General features: G+C 41.4%; 1 protein-coding gene across 2 annotated transcripts; it reads right to left on the reverse strand.

The window, feature by feature from the left end:
* Window positions 1-1954: 1954 nt before the first annotated feature.
* On the reverse strand, window positions 1955-15207 carry PSTK (phosphoseryl-tRNA kinase). Of its 2 annotated transcripts, none has more exons than XM_043477213.1 (6): window positions 14769-15207; window positions 12110-12401; window positions 11456-11654; window positions 8754-8829; window positions 6155-6248; window positions 1955-2352 (listed from the first exon to the last, which is right to left on the reverse strand). In XM_043477213.1, exons 1-6 carry the CDS (start codon window positions 14961-14963, stop codon window positions 2153-2155), a joined length of 1056 nt encoding a protein of 351 aa, XP_043333148.1. In that variant the 5' UTR covers window positions 14964-15207; the 3' UTR covers window positions 1955-2152. The 2 variants fall into 2 exon arrangements, with proteins under 2 accessions (XP_043333148.1, XP_043333147.1); XM_043477212.1 differs by having other exon boundaries at window positions 2072-2352; window positions 14751-15205.
* Between the last annotated feature and the right edge of the window lie 7450 nt (window positions 15208-22657).

A 22657-nucleotide genomic window follows, 5' to 3' on the forward strand; every position in this document is an offset into this window, starting at 1 on the left:
TCTTTAATCCATTTTGAGCTTATTTTTGTATATGGAGTTAAAGAAGGATCTAATTTCATTTTTTACATGTGGTTGTCCAGTTTTCCCAGCTCCATTTGTTGAAGACGCTGTCTTTTCGAACACTGTGTAGTCCTGCCTCCTTTGTCATAGATTAATTGACTAAAGTTGCTGGGCTTATTTCTGAGTTTTCTATCCTGTTCCATTGATTTATATTTCTATTTTTCTGCCAGTACCATACTGCTTTGATGACTAGCTTTGGAGTATAGTCTGACTTCAGGGAGCCTGATTCCACCAACTCTGTTTTCTTTTTCTCCCCCTCCAAGATTGCTTTGGCCATTCAGGATCTTTTGTATCTCCATACAAATTTTGAGATTTTCTGTTCTAGTTCTGTGAAAAATGCCATTGGTAATTTGACAGGGATTGCATTCAATCTGTAGATTGCCTTAAGTAATATAATTATTTTGACAATATTGATTCTTCTAATCCACAAACATGGTATATCTTTCCATCTGTTTATGTCTTCTTTGATTTCTTTCATTAGCATCTTATAGTTTTCAGACCAAAGGTCTTTTATCTCCTTAGGTAGGTTTATTCCTAGGTGTGTTATTCTTTTTGTTGCAATGGTAAATGGAATTGCTTCTTTAATTTCTCTTTCTGATCTTTCGTTGTTAGTGTGTAAAAATGGAACAGATTTCTGTGTGTTAATTTTGTAACCTGCAACTTTACCAAATTCATTGATGAGCTCTAGTAGTTTTCTGGTAGCATCTTTAGGCTCTTCTATGTACACACTCACACTACCTGCAAACAGTGACAGTTGAGCTCACTTTCCAATTTGGATTCCCATTACTTCTTTTTCTTCTCTGATTATTGTAGCTAGGATTTCCAAAACTATGTTGAATAAAACTGGTGAGAAAAAAAAAACCAAAAACCTGGTGAGAATGGACATCCTTGTCTTGTTCCTGATCTTAGAGGGAATGCTTTTCGCCACTGAGTATGATGCTAGCTATAGGTTTGTTATATGGCCTTTCTTTTTTTTTTTTTTCCATTTATTTTTATTAGTTGGAGGCTAATTACTTCACAACATTTCAGTGGGCTTTGTCATACATTGACATGAATCAGCCATGGAGTTACATGTATTCCCCATCCCTATCCCCCCTCCCACCTCCCTCTCCACCCGATTCCTCTGGGTCTTCCCAGTGCACCAGGCCCGAGCACTTGTCTCATGCATCCCACCTGGGCTGGTGATCTGTTTCACTACAGATAATATACATGCTGTTCTTTTGAAACATCCCACCCTTGCCTTCTCCCACAGAGTCCAAAAGTCTGTTCTGTACATCTGTCTCTTTTTCTGTTTTGCATATAGGGTTCTCATTACCACCTTTCTAAATTCCTATATGGCCTTTCTTATGTTCAGGAATGTACCCTCTATATCCACTTTCTGGGGAGTTGTTATCATAAATGGGTGCTGAATTTCATCAAAAGCTTTTTCTGCATCTATTGAGATGATCATACAGTTTTTATTCTTCAATTTGTTGGTATGATGTATCACAGTGATTGATTTGCAGATACTGAAGAACCCTTGCATCCCTGGGACGAATTCCAGGGATTCACCACTTGATCATGGTGTATGATCTTTTTAATGTATTGTTGGATACAGACTGCAAGTATTTTGTTGACGATTTTTGCATCTATGTTCATCAGTGATACTGGCCTGTAATTTTCTTTTTTGTGTGATATCTTTTTCTTGTTTTGACATCAGGGTGATGGTGGCGTCATAAAATGGGTTGGGAAGTTTTCCTTCCTCTGTGACTTTTTGGAAACAGTTTCAGAAGGATAGGTGTTAACTCTTCTCTTCATAAAATTTGCCTGTGAAGCCATCAGGTCCTGGACTTTTGTCTGCTGGGAGGTTTTTAATCATGGTTTGAATTTCAGTGCTTGTGATTGGTCTGTTCATATTTTCTATTTCTTCCTGATTCAGTCTAGGGAGACTCTATCTTTCTAAGAGTTTGTCCAAAGAATAGACTGATTTTTTTTAAACAGGTCTTTAGCAATTCACATTATTAGACTAGAACACATCCAGTAATACATAATTGTTTTAATTTGTTTGCAAAATCATAACCAAACTAGATGTTTGATTGGAGGTTCAGAAGTTTTAATGCTGCTTTGAAAAATACTTCTGTACAATGTTATCTTTCTCATAATGGAAAAAAGAAATAACATCTGATAAGTCAATGGTTTGTTGAAAGCACAGGTATCTTTTGTTTCCTTGTCTTAGGTCTTCCAAACACTCTGCTTTGAGCTTGTTAAGTTCCTCTGCCAAAAGCTTCAAGTTGTAGGGAAACATCTGTTCATCTAAAATAAAGATACTCAAAATTATTTGGGTAGATTAAATTTAGCTGGACTGATGACACTAGGAAATTAATTTGATTACTTCAGACAAACCATTCAGATTCTTCTACAAATTATAATTGAGCTGATGTAATATACATGTAGACAAAGGTCACAATTCAATACAAGCAAATCATTTAAATAACTTGCTATGAAATATGTGAGCAGAAAAGGCTTTTTGTTGACAAAATAAGTTGGCTTACAATCTTATTGAATTAACAGATAGTAAGGCAAAAGAGCAGAGCTAGAAAATGACAGTTGGGTTTAAAGCTCATATACCTAGAATAGTTGTCCAATATAATTTCCTACAATGATGGAAGTGTTCTATGTCTGCCCTATTCAGTTCAGCAGCCACTAGCCATGTGGGTGATGTGACTGAGAACTTGATTTTTTTGTTGAACAGCTTTATGGAGGTAAAATTAACATTACAGCTTACCATTTAAACTACAATTCAGTAGTTTTAGTATATTCACAGATATAAGCAGCAATCATCACAGTCAATCTTGAAAAACATTTTTATCATCTGTGATAGTTAATATCACCCTCCTGCCCCATTCCCCCTCTCTCTGCCCTCAAAATCTAAGCAAGCAGTAATCTACCTCATGTTTCCAGATTTCCCCATTCTGGACATTTCACATGACTAGACTCATACTTTTGTGACTGGCTTCTAACACTTTTCATAATGTTTTCAAGGTTCATCCATGTTGTAGTATTTTCTTGCTTTTTATGGTTGAATAATCCATTTTTTGGATAGATGGACACATCCATATGTTTGTCAGCTGATGGTCATTTGGGTTACTTCTATCTTTTGGCTATTAGTAATAATGATGCTATAAGCACCTGTGTACAAATTTTTATATGAATATATGTTTTCATTTCTAGGTCCCATGGTAACTACATTTACTCTTCGGGAGCTGCTAGGCTGTTTTCCAAAACAGCTGCACCATTTTACATTCCCAGCAGTGGTGGCCATGGATTCTGAGTTCTCCACATCCTCACTAAAACTTGGACTTTTAGGTTCTAGCTGTCCTAGTGAGTGTGCAGCGGCATCTCACTGTGGTTTTGATCTGTATTTCCCTGATTACTAATAATGCCAGGTGTGTTTCCATGTGTTTACTAGCCATTTGTCTATCTTCCCTGAAGAAATTTCTACTCAGATTCTTTGCCTGTTTAAAAAATTGGGTTATTTGTCTTTATTATTGAGTTGTGAGAGTCCTGTATATACTTTGGGTATAAGTCCCTTATGAGGTGTGATTTGCAAATATTTTCTCCCATTCTGTGGATTGTCCTTTTACTTCTTAATGGAAAGAGAACCAAATTTTCTAATTTTATTTAAGCAGAGTTCTAGAAGCTAGTGCCATCTCCTTCACCAAAAGGGGGGAAAAAAAAATATTTTAATGGATAGGAAGAGAGTCAAGAGTAATTTGGGTATAACCCTATTCCCCCTTGATTTTATGTTGTTCAGTCACTAAGTCATGTCTGATTCTTTGCCACCCCGTGAATTGTAGCATGCCAAGCTTCTTTGTTCTCCACTGTCTCCCGGAGTTTGCTCAGATTCATGTCCATTGAGTCAGGGATGCCATCCAACCATCTCATCCTCTGTCACCCCCTCATCCTCCTGCCCTCAATCTTTCCCAGCATCAGGGTCTTTTCCAATGAACTGGCTCTTTGCATCAGGTGGCCAAAGTATTGGAGCTTCAGCTTCAGCTCCGTCTTTCCAATGATTTCCTTTAGTATTGACTAGTTTGATCTCCTTGCAGTCCAAGGGACTCTCAGGAGTCTTCTCCAGCACCACAATTCAAAAGCATCAACTCTTTGGCGCTCAGCCTTTGTTATGGTCCAACTTTCCCAACCATACATGACTACTGGAAAAACCATGAAAGTGAAAGTGAAGTCGCTCAGTCGTGTCTGACTCTGCGACCCCATGCCTACCAGGTTCCTCCTTTCATGGGATTTTCCAGGCAAGAATACTGGAGTGGGTTGCCATTTCCTTAGTTTTGACTATATGGACCTTGTCGGCAAAGTGATGTCTCTGCTTTTTAATACACTGTCTAGGTTTATCATAGCTTTCCTTCCAAGAAGCAAGTGTCTTTTAATTTCATGGTTGCAGTCACCATCTGCAGTGATTTTGGAGCCCAAGAAAATAAAATCTGTCACTGCTTCCACTTTTTCCCCTTCTATTTGCCATGAAGTGATGGGACCAATGTCATGGTCATAATTCATTTTATAGACAAAGGCAAATGGCTGAAAGAACTTCTACAACTATTCTTGTTTTCATTCTGACGTAAGACCATTTTTGTTCCAGCTCTTTTCCAAATTTTGTATTATAACCCATTCCTGGGTTGCACATTGCAACCAGTGTTTTTCTAAGATGCAATCAAATAGTCCCACAGTAGAGTTCATTAAACATGGGAGTGTTTTATGAAACCAGTTTCTATGCAGGAGTGTGTTTGTGTAAGGGGCTACACACACTAGGTCATTAAAATCTACTTATGGATCACAGTTTTCAAAAAAAGTTTGAAAAACATAATATGGTTAGTATACTGTTTCTTCTTCCAATGACCTAAGTTTTTCTAAAGGTATTAATAATAAATGTTGGTGATGTGCGGGAGCATAACAGAAAGCACTGACTAGAATCAGACTTAACTCTGAACCCCAAGTTGCCCAAGTATATATAGCCACTGTTCAGTGTAGCCTTGAGCAGGGATACTTATCCTCTCAGACCCTCCATTTCCCCATTTGTAAAACTACACTTCTCTGATAGGATTCTGAAGACTAGAAAAAATATATAATGCTCTTAGCATATAAAAGGAGTTTAAGAAATGTTAAGCTGCTGTTATTTTTAAAATCAAGGGTGATAGTAAAGAGTTCAATATTTAAAACCTAAAGGAATAATTTTCCAAAATTGTAATTACCACATATTTCATCTAACCTCAGACTGACAGTGCACTGAGCTTGTTCAGATGCCATGCTGATTTTCCAACTGGCCCTGACTACCTCTCTCCATCCCTTGCTTCACTCTGGACTCAATGGCTTCTTTTGTGTTCTAGAACATAACAGCTTTACCTGTGCACTGCTTGGAATGATCCTTCAGGCATCAGTATGGCTTGCTATTTCCCTTCATTCACATCTTTGCTTAAATGTCATTTCCTCCGAGAAGTCTTCATGGTTGCTCTTTTAAAAATAAATCCTCCCATCACTACACTGTCATGTGAAAGTGAAGTTATTCAGTCATGTCCGACTCTTTGCGACCCCATGGACTAATGTACTGTAGCCCACCAGGCTCCTCCATCCATGGGATTCTCCAGGCAAGAATACTGGAGTGGGTTGCCATTTCCTTCTCCAGGGGATCTTCCCAACCCAGGGACCGAACCCTGGTCTCCTGCATTGCAGGCAGACGCTTTAACCTCTGTGCCACCAGGGAAGCCCCTATACTGTCTTACCCTACTTTATTTTTCTTCAGAGCACTGGTATATATTCGTATATTCATTTTTTGTGTGTCTCCTCACTATGACATTCTGCTCCCTCCAAATGTTCCAATATCTAGAATAAAGCCTAGTACAGAGTAGCCACTCAATAAAAACCTACTGGATGGATGAAAGCCTGATTCCAGGGGTGGAAGTTTAACATAACCAAGTTGCACATTTAAACAGAAAACATGATGTAAACGTCACAAATGAAAGTACATAAAGTACTCGTGTCCAGGGAACAAGAGTAGCAGGAGAGAATAGTCTCAACTGAACAGAATCTTAACTACTAAGCATACCTTTGGCTTCCTTCATTGTCTGAGAGACAATTCTTCGGAGGGTCTGATCAGCTTGATGAAGAATGTTAGTTGAACAGATAAGTCTGTCTGTTTCCTAGGTAATAAGACATTGTTATTGGGACAGTTACCTAGTTGTATAAAAGAAATGACTAAAGTGTAGGTGATACATAGGTGAACAGACAGAAAGAAAAGTAAAAGGGGCTTTTCTGTTCCAGGTATTCTCTAGTGAAAGTGTTAGTCGCTCAGTCGTGTCCAACTCTTTGTGACCCCATGGACTGTAGCCCGCCTGGCTCCTCTGTCCATGGGATTTCCCAGCCAAGAATACTGGAGTGGGTAGCCATTCCCTTCTCCAGGGGATCTTCCAACCCAGGAATCGAATCCAGGTCTCCTGCATAGCAGGCAGATTCTTTACCATCTGAGCCACCAGGGAAGCCCCCTTCTTCTCTAGGAGAGGGTCTAAGTGAAATACATCAAGTTGTAAACTGGGTTACATGTGCCTACATGTATGCTGGTTAATGTCTAAGAATGAGCTCTCAAAGACAGAAACAAACCCATCTATAGTGTTTGTCTATTTAGAATGGGAAAGATTCTCTATTCAAGAAAATTAGAGATACTAAGGGAACATACCATGCAAAGATGGGCACAATAAAGGACAGGAAAGGTATGGGCCTAACAAAAGCAGAAGATATTAAGAAGAGGTGGCAAGAACAGACAGAAGAACTATACAAAAAAGATCTTAATGACCCAGATAACCACAATGGTGTCATCACTCACCTAAAGCCAGACATCTTGGAGTGAGGAGTCAAGTGGGCCCTAGGAAGCATCACTACAAGCAAAGCTAGTGGAGGTGATGGAATCCCAGCTAAGCTATTTCAAATCCTAAAAGATGATGCTGTTGAAGTGCTGCACTCAGTATGCCAGGAAATTGGGAAAACTCAGCAATGGTCACAGTACTGGAAAAGGTCAGTTTTCATTCGAATTCCCCAAAAGGGCAGTGCCAAAGAATGTTCAAACTACCGCACAATTGCACTCATTTCACATGGTGGCAAAGTAAAGCTAAAAATTCTCCAAGCTAGGCTTCAACCGCATGTAAACTAAGAACTCCCAGATGTTCAAGATGGATTTAGAAAAGGCAAAAGAACCAGAAATCAAACTGCCAACATTCACTGGATCATAGAAAAATCAAGAGAATTCCAGAAAAACATCTACTCCTGCTTTATTGACTATGATAAAGCCTTTGACTGTGTCGATCACAACAAACTGTGGAAAATTCTTCAAGAGGTGGGAATACCAGACCACCTGACCTGCCTCCTGAGAAATCTGTATGCAGGTCAAGAAGCAACAGTTAGAACTGGACATGGAACAATGGACTGGTTCCAAATTGGGAAAGGAGTACATCAAGGCTGTATATTGTCACCCTGCTTATTTAACTTATATGCAGAGTACATCAAGTGAAATGCTGGGCTAGATGAAGTACTAGCTGGAATCAAGATTGCTGGGAGAAATATCAATAACCTCAGATATGCAGATGACACTACTCTTATGGCAAAACATGAAGAGGAACTAAAGCGACTCTTGATGAAAGTGAGAGAGGAGAGTGAAAAAGCTGGCTTAGAACTCAATTCAAAACACTAAAATCATGCCATCTGGTCCCAATCACTTCATGGCAAATAGATGGGGAGACAATGGAAACAGTGACAGACTTTATTTTCTTGGACTCCAAAATGACTGCAGATGGTGAATGCAGCCATTAAATTAAAAGACACTTACTCCTTGGAAGAAAAGCAATGACAAACCTAGACAGCATATTAAAAAGCATAGACATTGCTTTTCCAAAAAAGGTTCGTCTAGTCAAAGCAATGGTTTTTCCAGTAGTCGTGTGCGGATATGAGAGTTGGACTATAAAGAAGGCTAAGCACCGAAAAATTGATGGTTTTGAACTCTGGTGCTGGAGAAGACTCTTGAGAGTCCTTTGGACTGCAAGGAGATCAAACGAATCAATCCTAAAGGAAATCAGTCCTGAATATTCATTGGAAGGACTGATGCGAAGCTGAAGCTCCAATACTTTGGTCACCTGATTCGAGGAGCTGACTCATTGGAAAAGACCCTGATGCCAAAAGATTGAAGGCAGGAGGAGAAGGGGATGACAGAGGATGAGATGGTTGGATGGCATCACTGACTCAAAGGACATGAGTTTGAGCAAGCTCTGGGAGATGATGAAGGACAGGGAAGCCTGGCGTGCTTCAGTCCCTGGGGTCGCAAAGAGTCAGACGCGACTGAGTGATTCAACGACAACAACAATGGTGTAAATATTCCCATCCATGCCCACTTCAAGCTACCAGTGTAACATCAGCAGGCTCCAACGTTTCTGAAAATTTAACAGCTGCCTTTGACCAAACAGCGCAGGCTGCCTCCAGAGCACCGCTGCACCCAGGTATCAGGGGCTGGATGCTGGTGAGATGCTGGGGCAGGGACAGAGATCATCTTCCACACGTTATTCATACTTCACACTCAGCTCCAAATGCTCTTCCTACAGAAGATCCTTCTTCCGAGAGAAAGTTCCTTCTCATTTATGCTAAATCTCAACTGAAAGACTTACTTTTTGTTCCAAATTCTCCTCCACGTATTTTATTGGATTTTCCAAAGCAGTAATCAATAAATCAGTCAGCTTCAGCCTGTAAGAGGAGGTAGGATTAAATAAATTCTTACATCAAACACCTGTTTTTTAAAAGAACTTGTGTTTTTGAGCACTAAGCTGAATTCTAGAGGAATACAAGTGGTATATTCAAAATCCTAAACAGAAGTGGGAAAGCAAAGTGATTTGGAAGCTACCTTCTACTTGCAAAATTCAAATGTAGAACTTCAAAACAAAGAAGCCCCCCAAAATCCCTCTTGTAAAAAATTAATAATTTCCCAAGACCCCTATTAATAAGCTTTGAAAAGACATTCTCTCTTTTCTCTCATTAAGTGCTGAACTTTAGGTACCTACAACTTTATATTCCCCAGAGAAGCCTGCTTAGTCTTTATTTCCTGGCTTCTACTCATTTGTGTGTGTGTGTCTGTGTATGTGAGTTCAGATGTCATGTCCAACTCTTTGTGACGCTATGGACTGTAACGCACCAGGATCCTCTGTCCATGGGATTCTCCAGGCAAGAATACTGGAGTCGGTTGCCAATTCCGACTCCAGGGGATCTTCTTGACCCAGGGATCAAACCTGCAGCTCCTGCATTGCAGGCGGATTCTTTACTGCTGAACCACCAGTTAAGTAGTTGTAGTATTTCACAGAAGCCTGGGAAAGGTTTATTTGTCATATCATCTTTCAACTTCCAATAGAAGGTCACCAGATTTTAGACAACCCCTTCACAGCTATGCTGGGACTATTTTAGACCACAGGTTGGTTTTCTTTCCTCCCTGGTTTAGGTTTTGTCTTTTTTAAATTATATATTTATTTATTCGGCTGCACAGGGTCTTAGCTGTGGAACGTGGAATCCTTTTAGCTGTGGCATGTGGGATCTAGTTCCCTGACCAGGAATTGAATCTGGGTCCCCTGCTTTGGCAGCACAGAGTCTTAGCCACTGGACCATCAGGGAAGTCCCTGGACCAAGTTCTTAAGACTCAAGACAAACCTGCAGATTCTGCTCAGGGTTATCCCTGGCACTGGCAAAGCTCACACTCCTTCCTACCCCTAGTAAGAACTAGCCCCCAAAGCAGTGATGGTAACCTTGGGCTGCTCTCATGGGATATCTCAATATCTCAACCAGCCATTCATTTCCGAAGGAAAACATTTTCAGTATTCCAGAAACACAAGCCATCAATCAGCTATGTGTTCACCTGCTCAAAGTTTCAAGATATTATGGAAAGTTAAAATTAGAAATCTCAGCCATAGCTTATTTCATTAACCCTATGAACAGTACTTACTTAAATCCAATTTTGAATGTTTTTAGAATGTTAGAGTATTACAAAATGCATGGAAACTATTTTGAAGAATGAGTGTAAGAAAAACATTTATATGATTGGAAGAGAATACAGAGTTTAAAACATTAGCCTTTTAAAAACTGTTGATCTCAAAAAAAAAAAAAAAACTGTTGATCTCATATGGACAGACAACAGTGAGGCAGGAACTAAGGAACTAGGGGGACATACCTCTAGAACTGTGTTGTTCCTGCAGCACCCACAGGCCACATGCAACCAGTTAAGTTTAAAGTGATCAAAATAACATTTAAAATTCAGGTCATGGGATTTCCCTGGTGGTCCAGTGTTTAAGAATCTACCTGCCAATACAGGGCATATGGGTTGGATCCCTGGTCTGGGAAGATCCCACATGACTCAGAACAACTAAGCCCATGGGCCACAACTACTTAGGCTGTGCTCTGGAGCGTGTGGTCCACGACAAGAGAACCCACCGAAAGGAGACTCCCATGCACAGTGACTAGAGAGCATCCCTGGCTCTCTGCAACTAGAGAGAGAGCCCACATGCAGCAAAGACGACCCAGGGCAGCCAAATAAATACATAATAAATAAAATTCAGGTCATGAGTTGCACTGGTTATATGTCTAGTGCTTGATGGCCAGTTGCATGTGGCTAGCAGCTACCATCCCGGGCAGAACAAAGACAGAACAGTTCCATCATTGGTGAAATTTCTATCAGAAATGTTGTAAACTAGAACTCTAGAGACCTATTTCAGTAATCAAATGCATTAGACAGCATAGCCACAAGCCTCACACCTACACAAGCAATGTAATGGAGTGAGATTTAAGGCATAGCCAGGATTCAGTTCCATTACTTTTCTCTGTATAAGAAACTACTGGGGGGACCTCCCTGGTGGTCCAGTGGTTAAGACTTTGCGCTCCCAATGACGAGGACATGGGTTTGATCCCTGCTTATGGAACTAAGATCACACAAGCCTCGTGGTGCAGCCAAAAAAATAAATAAAAAGTTTTTTTAAAAAACTGACAAAGGAAAGAAAACTGCTGGGCAATCTAGACTACACTACTTCAGCAAGAGTATCAGAGAGGTACCCTACTCTGAACTCCCTGCCCTGATCCCTGGGAAACCGTATAATTTTAACAAGAGGACATATTTGCAAAGAAACCTGGATTCACCTCTCAGCTGTAACTGACAATCTCAGTGACTCTGGGCAAACTAAACTTCCTCACTGGGTTTTCTCTTCTACACAAAGGGGAAGAAATAATCTCTCTCCAGGCTTGTGTGAAGAGCAACCAAGTGGATACAGGACAAGCATGCAGCCCAGGGCTTGGCCCAGCAAGGCGCCTGGTGAAAAGACACCTTTGAGTGGGCTACCTGGCCTCTGAAGCACATGCTGGACTCTGAATTGCGAGGCTGTGGTGTTCCCAAGCATTTTTCTCAGGGTTGGGCTTTTCTATCTTGTTTCCCATCTGGTGGATGGTCTCAGCAGGCAGTGGTCGTGGTCTCTGGGCATTCCTCTGTAGACAGGTCTCGAGAGCACAGTCTAAAAAGAGCTGGCAAAAGCCTAATGAATCTGAAAACAATTCAAAAACCACAAAATTACTCAGGCAGTACTCTTCCAAAATGGGAACTAAATGTATTTACATAAGTTACCCCATCTGCAGAAGGAAAGATCATTTGCAGTACTGAACGTGTAGCTTTGAAAATGAAGTAAATCCATATAAACCTCCTAATCCACTTAAGTTCCCACTAAAAACAGTGATGTTGGTTTTGTTTTGGTTTTTTTTGATGCGACCATTTTTAAAGTCTTTACTGAGTTTGTGACAGTGTTGTTTCTGTTTTATGTTTTGATTTATTGGCCACAAGGCATGTGGGATATCAGCTCCCTGACCAGGGATCAAATCCTCACCCTTTGCATTGGAATGTGAAATCTTAATCACTGGATCACTAGGGAAGTTCCAGCACTAGTAAATTTGACACATGAATAAATATCTTTGTGTGTGAGAGGAGAAAAAATGTGTTAATTACATTTCCGAGCCAGCTGATAGACTTCATATCTCATACTTTGATAATAAAAGTTGTCATCTAAAATCAAAAGCAGAGGTCTAGACACAGCAGTCTTCGTTAAGGAGTAGAGAGACTGGGCCTCAACAGCTGCAGAAGATATCATATCTTGATCCTTCAAGCAGGTTATAAAATCCTCCCACATGGTTTCAGTCCTGCTGGGTGGGGTAGACATCTGACACCCATTAATGACAGCCAGCAAGAAGTGTTCAAGGTACTTCAACAGTTCCTGGCGAAGCAATTTCCACTGGGATGGCTGCAAAATACCAGAGAACTGCAAATTATATTAGGCTTTGGCCAGTAGTGTGGTCATGCCTCAACACCCGCCCTGCTCCATATGATAATTTCTGAACCATTTGGAGGTCTCTAGACACAACTGGCTTTCTCATACTCATGTCTTCATATATGCTATTCCCTCTGCTGAAAAACTACTCAGTGATATTAGCTCTCTGTGAACTCTTTTCAGACTCAACCATGCAGAAGGCATGCAGACCCTTCCTTGCCTACCGTGACACCTGTATACATTGAGTCTCCACTCTAAGAGGGTTTACACTGTTTAAGCAACTCCATGTCCCTGCTAGATCAATAGAGTGCTGTATACTCAGCCTCCAGCAGAGGGTTTGACACCTAAAAATGCTCCAGAAATGTATATGAGATGACTGAAAAAGTGAATAAATGAAAGAATGAAAAGCTGTTACCAGGAGAAAGAAGGAACTAAAATAAATATCCTGCCAAGATAAAACAGTCCGGCTAAGATATAGCAATGCCCACATGCCCTTGAAATAAGCAAATTTGCAGACAGAAAGAGGATCAGCTGAAAATTCTCTGGGTCCAGATGAAAGGATATCAGGCTAACAATAGGAATGGAATGGGATAATGAAAGATAGAGCAAGCAGATTGAGGGGAAGAGAATAGTGTGAAAACACAAGTAACCTCGCTGCTGCTCACGGGCTCTGGAGAACACCGACTCAGTTATGAGGTCAAGGCTGGAGGGAAAACACAAGGATGGGAGATGAGGATCCCTCTCCTGTCTGTCCACGCCTCATCACAACACTGAGATTACAGCACACAAAACAAATATTGGATTGCCCAAAAAGTTGGCTCAGATTTTTCTGTACCATCTTATGGAAAAACTCAAATGAATTTTTTGGCCAACCCAATATATCAGTGAAATCCACTGAAAAGAAAAGAGCAACACAGATCACTTCCTAAAATGTGAGATATCCTAATCATGGTAACAAAATGAGCCCCTGGGCCTTTGTAGGGGGAGAGTGGAAAAAATACAGTAAGAAAACTGAGGGAAAACCACAGCAAATACAATCTCTATTGTCAAGTTCCAGCTTCCTGCAGAGTGGTGAAAATACTATTACCTAAGTAAATCCAGTGCTACCATAGGACTGATACCATATTTACCTCACAATTAGCCAAGAATGGGGAAATATATAACTTTGCTGGTGAAGTCCAAAATTTTTCACACGCCAAATGTATTGTATTTTTGCAAATATACTCAGACTGAAATCATACATTTGCATTTTATTTATGCGAACTCATCTACATTCAGCACTAAACAACGAAACTACTTAAAATTTTCAGAATATGTCACTGAGTATTTTCTCTAGAGTTAGCATGAGATGAGTGCCATCAACCTACTGTTCCCCAAAAAGTCTCTGTTTTCACATGCTTCTCAAAGGGATGCATCCCATCGCGCTGAGGGTGATCTGAGGGTTTAAAGCGGAGTATGCACTTGGTACCCAAAGACAAGCCTATTACTTCATTTGGTGGTCAACTAAGAAACCAACATCTTTTCCTATTCTGGCAGTGGCAGGTTTACTCTGATTACAAATGAAGATGCTGCTTCAGAGGACGAATTTTTCATTTGTACAAACTGGACTTTCACAGGAGGCACCCTAAAAGTACCTTGTTACTTGTAATTTTGAATTCTTCTTCTTTAAAAGGGTTTCCCTCAAACTGCATAACTTATAGCCCCATAAAACCTGGATTTTCCTGGCTGATTGTTAAATTGGCTGTGTTGGAATTTTTGAAAGCGTCTGTCCCTCTTTTCAGAACAACCTTCCCAAAGGATTTTCAGGAGGGTATCTGACAATGGGAGATTTCCACCTTGCACGCTGACTTCAGAATCTAACCCTATACTGGTGGCTGTTTGTACCTGTCATATTCATAGTCAACTTATTCTGTGTAAACCAGCTCACTTTCCTCGAACCCCCGTCTCTCCTCCATCAGGGATCCTTCCCCCACACCATGCATTATCCAGTACACCTATGGTGCCATCCAACCATCTCATCCTCTGTCGTCCCCTTCTTCTCCTGCCCCCAATCTTTCCCAGCATCAGGGTCTCCTCCAATAATACATATTTCCCTTGGCTATTGAAGACGGGAGGAGAAGGGGACGACAGAGGATGAGATGGTTGGATGGCATCACCGACTTAATGGACGTGAGCCTGAGTAAACTCCGGGAGTTGGTGATGGACAGGGAGGCCTGGCGGGCTGTACTCCTAGGTGTCACAAAGAGTCGGACAAGACTGAGCAACTGAGCGGAACTGAGCTGAACTGAACTCCGGCCTAGGCCCCGCCCCCTCCGTACTGACCAATGGGCGCGCGCTTGCCTCAAGGCTCGCTTCCGGCATGACGTCATCATAGGCGACGACGCCCACCGCCCATCCCAGCTCCTGCCGTAGCCGGTGTCTGAGGGCGAGCGCGAAAGTTGACTTTCCTGCCGCGGGCAGGCCGCAGAGAACGCAGAGGACTAGCTTCTGTGGCCCTTCGCTGTGCGCTCCTCTGACGTCCTCCCCCATCTTCATGCTGTAGCGGGAGACCCGAAGCGACCGGAAGCGTTGACGGCGCAATGGCCGTCAAACCGCGCATGCGCAGTCCCCCAGCGCCTGGTTGCACCTCCTGGGGGCGCAAGGGAGGACTTGGCGAGTCTTCGGATCAAAAAGGTCTGCCTGGTCTCGGTCGTTTCCGAGATTGTCCCCTTGGACCCTTGAAGCGCTGGTGCTGAACTGACTGTGAGTCGAGTCCCTTACGCTGGCAAGTTCACGGGGATGCGTTTCCTAAAAGGTCAGAAAAGTTGGACTTAGGAATTCCCTGGGATCCAGTCCAGCTAGGACTCAACGCTGTCACCGCGGAGGGCAAGATTCAACCCCTGGTCGGGGAACTATTGAAATCCCTGAAGCTGCGGCGCTAGGCAGTTAAAAAAAAAAGAAGAAGAACCATCGAGCTGAAGCTGAGTCCGACAACTGTGCCCCGCTGTTCCTTCCAGGTGACAGGTGGAAAGGCAAAAAATATTAGTTATTGCGCGGTAACGCCACCAGCCGGCAGCAAGTGTCCGGAAATGAAGGCAAGAAAGGCACATTCCTCCTTACACTTCCAAGTCCTGTGCATTCATGCAGAGCACACTTTTTTTAATGTTAAAAAAAGAAATGCTAAGATGTGGGGAAATATAAAACGGATTCCCTCTGTGGAGAATGTGATGTAGTATAATTGCATTCAGATTCTAGCTTTTAGCTTAACTTATGAGGTTACTTCTTCGTCATAAGGAGGTATGTTCAAAATGTGGTGAACAAGTGATTGAGAATGAGGGACAAAATATAATCAATAACCCGGTGTTGTATCTGATATATTTGTGATTACAGAGCAGGTGCACATACTCAATCTCATTTTCTTTCTCTTGGGTTTAAGGTGACCATTGAGTTAAACATTGATTTCATGACAGTTCATTGTCATATGCCCAGTGCAAGATCCCTCTCCTTTATTATTGTTTTTTTTAATTCCTCATCCACGCTCACACTCATTTCCTCTCCCTTTCTTAAGCAACCTTTTTTTTTTTCTTGCTTAAACATGGTTAGTTTTGCTTGCTTACTTTTTAAAGAGAGACTTTTTAAAGAGCAGTTTTAGGTTCACAGCAAAATTGAAAAGAAAGTGGAGAGTGCATATACACCTCTGCCCACCCCGACCCAAGTCTCTTCGACTATCAGCATCCAGGACGGTACATTTGTTACGAATTGATGAACCTACACATCATTATCAGGCTTCCCTGGTAGCTCAGCTGGTAAAGAATCAGCCTGCAATGCAGGAGACTCCGGTTGGGTTCCTGGGTCAGGAAGATCCCCTGGAGAAGGGATAGGCTACCCACTCCAGTATTCTTGGGCTTCCCTGGTGGATCAGACAGTAAAGAATCCTCCTGCAATTCAGGAGGTCTGAGTTTGATCCCTGGGTTGGGAAGATCCCCTGAAGGACAGCATGGCAACCCACAGGAGTATTCTTGCCTGGGGAATTGCCATGGACAGCGGAGCTGGACCAGCTGCAGTCCATGGAGTTGTAAAGAGTTGGACATGACTGAGCAACTAAGCACAGCACAGCACACATTATCACCCATAGTTTACATTGGGTTTATTCTTGGTCTTATGCATTCCATGAGTTTTGGCAAATGTGTAATGACATGTATCTACCATTATAGTGTTAAACAGAATCGTTTCACTGCCCTAAAATTCTTCTGTACTCTACCTATTTGTCTCTCCCTGAAATGAAGCGGAACCTCACAGTCTTTGCCCACCATGTCCTCAGTCAGCTTTTTGTTTGTGGAAAAACTTTAGCCAAAGAGTAAGTTTCTTTCTTTACTTTCTTTCTAATTCCTAGAGCTAAACCTTATGGAACCCCTTTCTATTCACAAACAGATTTTCACTTAAAAAGACCTTGAACTACTTTACCTTAACTCAAACACAACCTGGACAGCACGGCATTGTTCATAACCTCTCCAAAATCTCACCTGTAGTTGCTGAGATTAACTAAGACGTTTATTCTGTACTCTATAGAGCTGACTGTGGCTCAGTTCATGAACACCTTATTGCCAAATTCAGACTTAAGTTGAAGAAAGTAGGGGAACCCAAAAGACCATTCAGGTATGACCTAAATCAAATCCCTTATGATTATACAGTGGAAGTGACAAATAGATTCAAGGGATTAGATCTGATGGAGTACCTGAAGAATTCTGGACAGAGGTTCATGACATTGTACAGAAAGCAGTGATCAAGACCATCCCTAAGAAAAACAAAGGCAAAAAGGCAAAATGGTTGTCTGAGGAGGCCTTACAAATAGCTGTGAAAAGAAGAGAAGCCAAAGGCAGAAGAGAAAAGGAAAGATCTACCCGTATGAATGCAGAGTTCCAAAGATAGCAAGGAGAGATAAGAAAGCCTTCCTTAATAACCAATGCAAAGAAATAGATAAAAAACTAGAACGGGAAAGACTGCAGATCTTTTTAAGAAAATTAGGTATATTTCATGCAGAGATGGGCACAATAAAGGACAAAAGCCATATGGACCTAACAGAAGCAGAAGATATTAAGAAGAGGTGGCAAGAATACACAGAAGAACTATACAAAAAAGATCTTCATGACCCAGATGATCACGATGGTGTGATCACTCACCTAGAGCCAGACATCCTGGAATGCAAAGTCAAGTGGGACTGAGGAAGCATAACTATGAACAAAGCTAGTGGAGGTGATGGAATTCCAGCTGAGCTACTTCAAATCTTAAAAGATGATGCTGTGAAAGTGCTGCACTCAATATGCTAGCAAATTTGGAAAACCCAGCGGTGGCCACAGGACTGGAAAAGGACAGTTTTCATTCCAATCTCCAAGAAAGGCAATGCCAAAGAATGCTCAAACTACCACACAATTGCAGTCATCTTTGCACTAGCAAAGTGATGCCCAAAATTCTCCAAGCCAGGCTTCAACAGTACATGAACCAAAAACTTCCAGGCATTCAAGCTGGATTTAGAAAAGGCAGGGGAACCAGAGATCAAATTGCCAAAATCTGCTGGATCGTGGAGAAAGCAAGAGAGTTCCAGAAAAACATCTACTTTTGCTTTACTGACCACACCAAAGCCTTTGACTGTGGGGATCACAACAAACTTTGGAAAGTTCTTAAAGAGATAGGAATACCAGACCACCTGATCTGCCTCCTGAGAAATCTGTATGCAGGTCAAGAAGCAACAGTTAGAACTGAAGATGGAACAACAGACTGGTTCCAAGTTGGGAAAGGAGTACATCAAGGCTGTATATTGTCACCTGGCTTATTTAACTTATATGCAGAGTACATCATGAGAAATGCTGGACTGGATGAAGCACAAGCTGGAATCAAGATTGCCAGGAGAAATATAAATAGCCTCAGATATGCAGATGAGACCATACTTCTGGCAGAAAATGAAGAGGAACTAAAGAGCCTCTTGATGAAAGTGAAAGAGGAGAGTGAGTAAGTTGGCTTAAAACTCAACAGTCAGAAAACTAAGATCATGGAATCCAGTCCCATCACTTCCTGGTAAATAGATGGGGAAACAATGGAAACAGTGACAGACTTTATTTTCTTGGGCTCCAAAATCACTGCAGGTGGTGATTGTACCAATAAAATTAAAAGACGCTTGCTCCTTGGAAGAAAAGTTATGACCAACCTAGACAGCATATTAAAAAGCAGAGACATCACTTTGCCAACAAAGATCTGTCTAGTCGAGGCTATGGTTTTTCCAGTAGTCATGTATGGATGTGAGAGTTGGACTATAAAGAAAGCTGAGCACCGAAGAATTGATGCTTTTGAACTGTGGTGTTGGGGAAGACTCTTAAGAGTCCCTTGGAGAGCAAGGAGATCCAGCCAGTCCATCCTAAAGGAAGTCAGTCCTGAATACTCATTGGAAGGATTGATGCTGAAGCTGAAAAACTCCAATACTTTGGCCACCTAATGCAAAGAACTGAGTCATCTGAAAAGACCCTGATGCTGGGAACAATTGATGGCAGGAGGAAAAGGGGATGACAGAGGATGAGATGGATGGCATCACCGACTCAATGGACATGAGTTTGAGTAAATTCTGGGAGTTGGTGATGGACAGGGAAGCCTGGCATGCTGCAGTCTATGGGGTCACAAAAAGTTAGACATGACTGAGCAACTGAACTGAACTGGACTAGACATTTAGTAAATGCTTGTCTCTTTGGCTGCTACCCACTTACAGACCCATAAAAATGAACTTCCTTACTTTAGTCTCAAAGAGGTATTGTTCATACCCATTTCAGCAACTCCTCCTTTAAAGTTTAGGCCAATGTAAAACTTACAAGCATATTGGCTCCTTTTCTATACCTTACCATCAGTGTCATTTTCAGCTGAATCATTATGTTACCTCCTTCTTATCTTACCTTCCTTCTTATCTTCCTTATTAAAAAAAAAAAAAAAAAAACTAACAAAGATAGCCTAAAATGTGAGCCAGATATTCAAATGTTACCAAATCTTGAACTAATTTTACAGTATCAAGTGTTTTTCTGATTTCCCAAAGACCACTCTGCTCCTGGTATTGTGAGGCTGAAAGCAAAGTAAATGAACTAATGTGAAAGTGGGTACTTAGATCCAGAATAATCATCAGTCTCACTAATCCTAAGAATTACCTAAGTGTCTGAGGAAAGATCAAAAGTACAAGCAGTTTCTCCTAAGGGAGAATCTGAATGTTACCAACCTCTTATAGCAACAATGAATAGATATTAATTCCTTGTTTTTTTAAGCTTCCAAAACTATCTTCTCAGAAGAAAGAAATTCCTAGAGATTTCCAACAGAGATTTTTCACTGTTTGCTTACTTCCATCATTGTGTTTAAAATAATTATTAAGATATTTAAAACAACCAAATCCTTCAACAACAATAGATGAGCCTTGTATTTTAACACTGTGAAAGTTATCCATTCAATGTATTTGTGTATCAAATACTGTTAAATGCTGAGGATTCACACATAAATAAAGATACATTCTGCTGGTAAAAAAAAACAAAAAACAATTTATTTCAGGAGGAACGTGAGAAAAACTGTCCACAGCACAGAGATAAGTGTAACTAAATCATATAAAATTTACATTGGCTGTTCACATTAAATTGTATATAAAAGCAAAACTATCAAAGGTAAAGCTCGTAGGAAGGATTCTATACCTTCCCCTTAACCTGCAATGTGCAAAGGTGGGTTTGATAAAGGACAGAAATGGTATGGACCTAACAGAAGCAGAAGATATTAAGAAGAGGTGGCAAAAATACACAGAACTGTACAAAAAAAGATCTTCATGACCCAGATAATCACGATGGTGTGATCACTCACCTAGAGCCAGACATCCTGGAATGTGAAGTCAAGTGGGCCTTAGGAAGCATCATTACAAACAAAGCTAGTGGAGGTGATGGAATTCCAGTTGAGCTATTTCAAATCTGAAAACTGATGCTGTGAAAGTGCTGCACTTAATATGCCAGCAAATTTGGAAAACTCAGCAGTGGCCACAGGACTGGAAAAGGTCAGTTTTCATTCCAATCCCCAAGAAAGGCAATGCCAAAGAATGCTTGAACTACCGCACAACTGCAGTCATCTCATGCACTAGCAAAGTAATGCTCAAAATTCTCCAAGCCAGGCTTCAGCAATACGTGAACCATGAATTTCCAGATGTTCAAGCTGGATTTAGAAAAGGCAGAGGAATCAGAGATCAAATTGCCAACATCCGCTGGATCACTGAAAAAGCAAGAGAGTTCCAGAAAAACATCTATTTATGCTTTATTGAATATGTGAAAGCCTTTGACTGTGTGGATCACAACAAACTTTGGAAAGTTCTTAAAGAGATGGGAATACCAGACCACCTGACCTGCCTCTTGAGAAACCTGTATGCAGGTCAGGAAGCAACAGTTAGAACTGGACATGGAACAACAGACTGGTTCCAAATAGGAAAAGGAGTATGTCAAGACTGTATACTGTCACCCTGATTATTTAACTTATATGCAGAGTACATCATGAGAAACGCTGGGCTGGAGGAAGCACAAGCTGGAATCCAGATTGCTGGGAGAAATATCAATAACCTCAGATATGCAGGTGACACCACCCTTATGGCAGAAAGTGAAGAGGAACTAAAGAGCCTCTTGATGAAAGTGAAAGAGGAGAGTGATAAACTTGGCTTAAAGCTCAACATTCAGAAAACTAAGATCATGGCATCTGGTCCCATCACTTCATGGTAAATAGGTGGGGAAACAGTGGAAACAGTGTCAGACTTTTATTTTTTGGAGGGCTCCAAAATCACTGTGGATGGTGATTGCAGCCGTGAAATTAAAAGATGCTTACTCCTTGGAAGGAAAGTTATGACAAACCTAGATAGCATATTAAAAAGCAGAGACATTACTTTGCCAACAAAAGTCCATCTGGTCAAGACTATGGTTTTTCCAGTGGTCATGTATGGATGTGAGAGTTGGACTGTAAAGAAAGCTGAGTGCTGAAGAATTTATGCTTTTGAACTGTGGTGTTGGAGAAGACTCTTGAGAGTCCCTTGGACTACAAGGAGATCCAACCAGTCCATCCTAAAGGAGATCAGTCCTGGGTGTTCTTTGGAAGGACTGATGTTGAAGCTGAAACTCCAATACTTTGGCCACCTCATGAGAAGAGTTGACTCATTGGAAAAGACCCTGGTGCTAGGAGGGATTGGGGGCAGGAGGAGAAGGGGACAACAGAGGATGAGATGGTTGGATGGCATCACTGATACGACGGACATGAGTTTGAGTAAAATCCGGAAGTTGGTGATGGACAGGGAGGCCTGGCGTGCTGTGATTCATGGGGTTGCAAAGAGTCAGACACGACTGAGCAACTGAACTGAACTGAACTGAACCGTCAACATAATGGAACAAAATATCCCTGGGAGGACTTTTAATAAACATAACCTCCAGTTTTGGATTTTCTTTGGGATACCTAAAAAGCGTAAGAGTCGTATGGAGGAATTAGTTTAATTCTGTCGTAGGGTGGAGATCTGCTTGGTTTTGAATGATGGATGAACAGGATTTTCTCTGCTCCAAAATAACAGGCTTTCCAGGAAGAGGGAACCGCTTTTGCAAAGGTTGAGGTAGGAGGGAGGGCAGGGAGGCAGGCAGGAATCAGAGTACAAGAGGCTGTACTCAGTCAAGAGCAACAAGCACCAGAAGCAGCAGCAAAGGGCAGAGCAGAGGGTGGAACGGAAGTGACTGGGAATGAAAGCTAAGGACAGGAAAGAAGCTCCTGAAATTGTTCAAATGAAAGTTAGTGCTTCAAAAAAGAAGCAGAGATGAAGAAAGATATAATAGGTTTTCTTTCAGAAAACCCAGATCTGGTGACTTCACTGACTGTGCAAGAGAAAGGAGAGACCATAGAAGTCTAGTTTCCTGACTCCTGGTCATTCAGCCTTGTTCAGGAACTCTGAAGTCCAGTGATAGTGTTGACCCTGCTCTTTCAAGTGCAGACTGATGTTTCTGAAGAAGAGTTTATTTGGATTGTTCAAACATGTTACTGTCAATGAAAGTTAATGTATTAGAACAAGAAGCAAGACCTTTCAAACTCTGACATTCCACTTTTTTATTCTGATTCCCTTTTTCCTTTCAGAACATGGAAAACTCATCTCTATGGGCTTCATGAAGAGGATGGGTGGTGGTCGTGGGGAAGGACCATATACCTTCCTACCCCGAGAGTATCTAGAAAAT

This window comes from Cervus canadensis, chromosome 8, assembly GCF_019320065.1.
Source record: "Cervus canadensis isolate Bull #8, Minnesota chromosome 8, ASM1932006v1, whole genome shotgun sequence".
NCBI classification, from domain to species: Eukaryota; Metazoa; Chordata; class Mammalia; order Artiodactyla; family Cervidae; genus Cervus; species Cervus canadensis.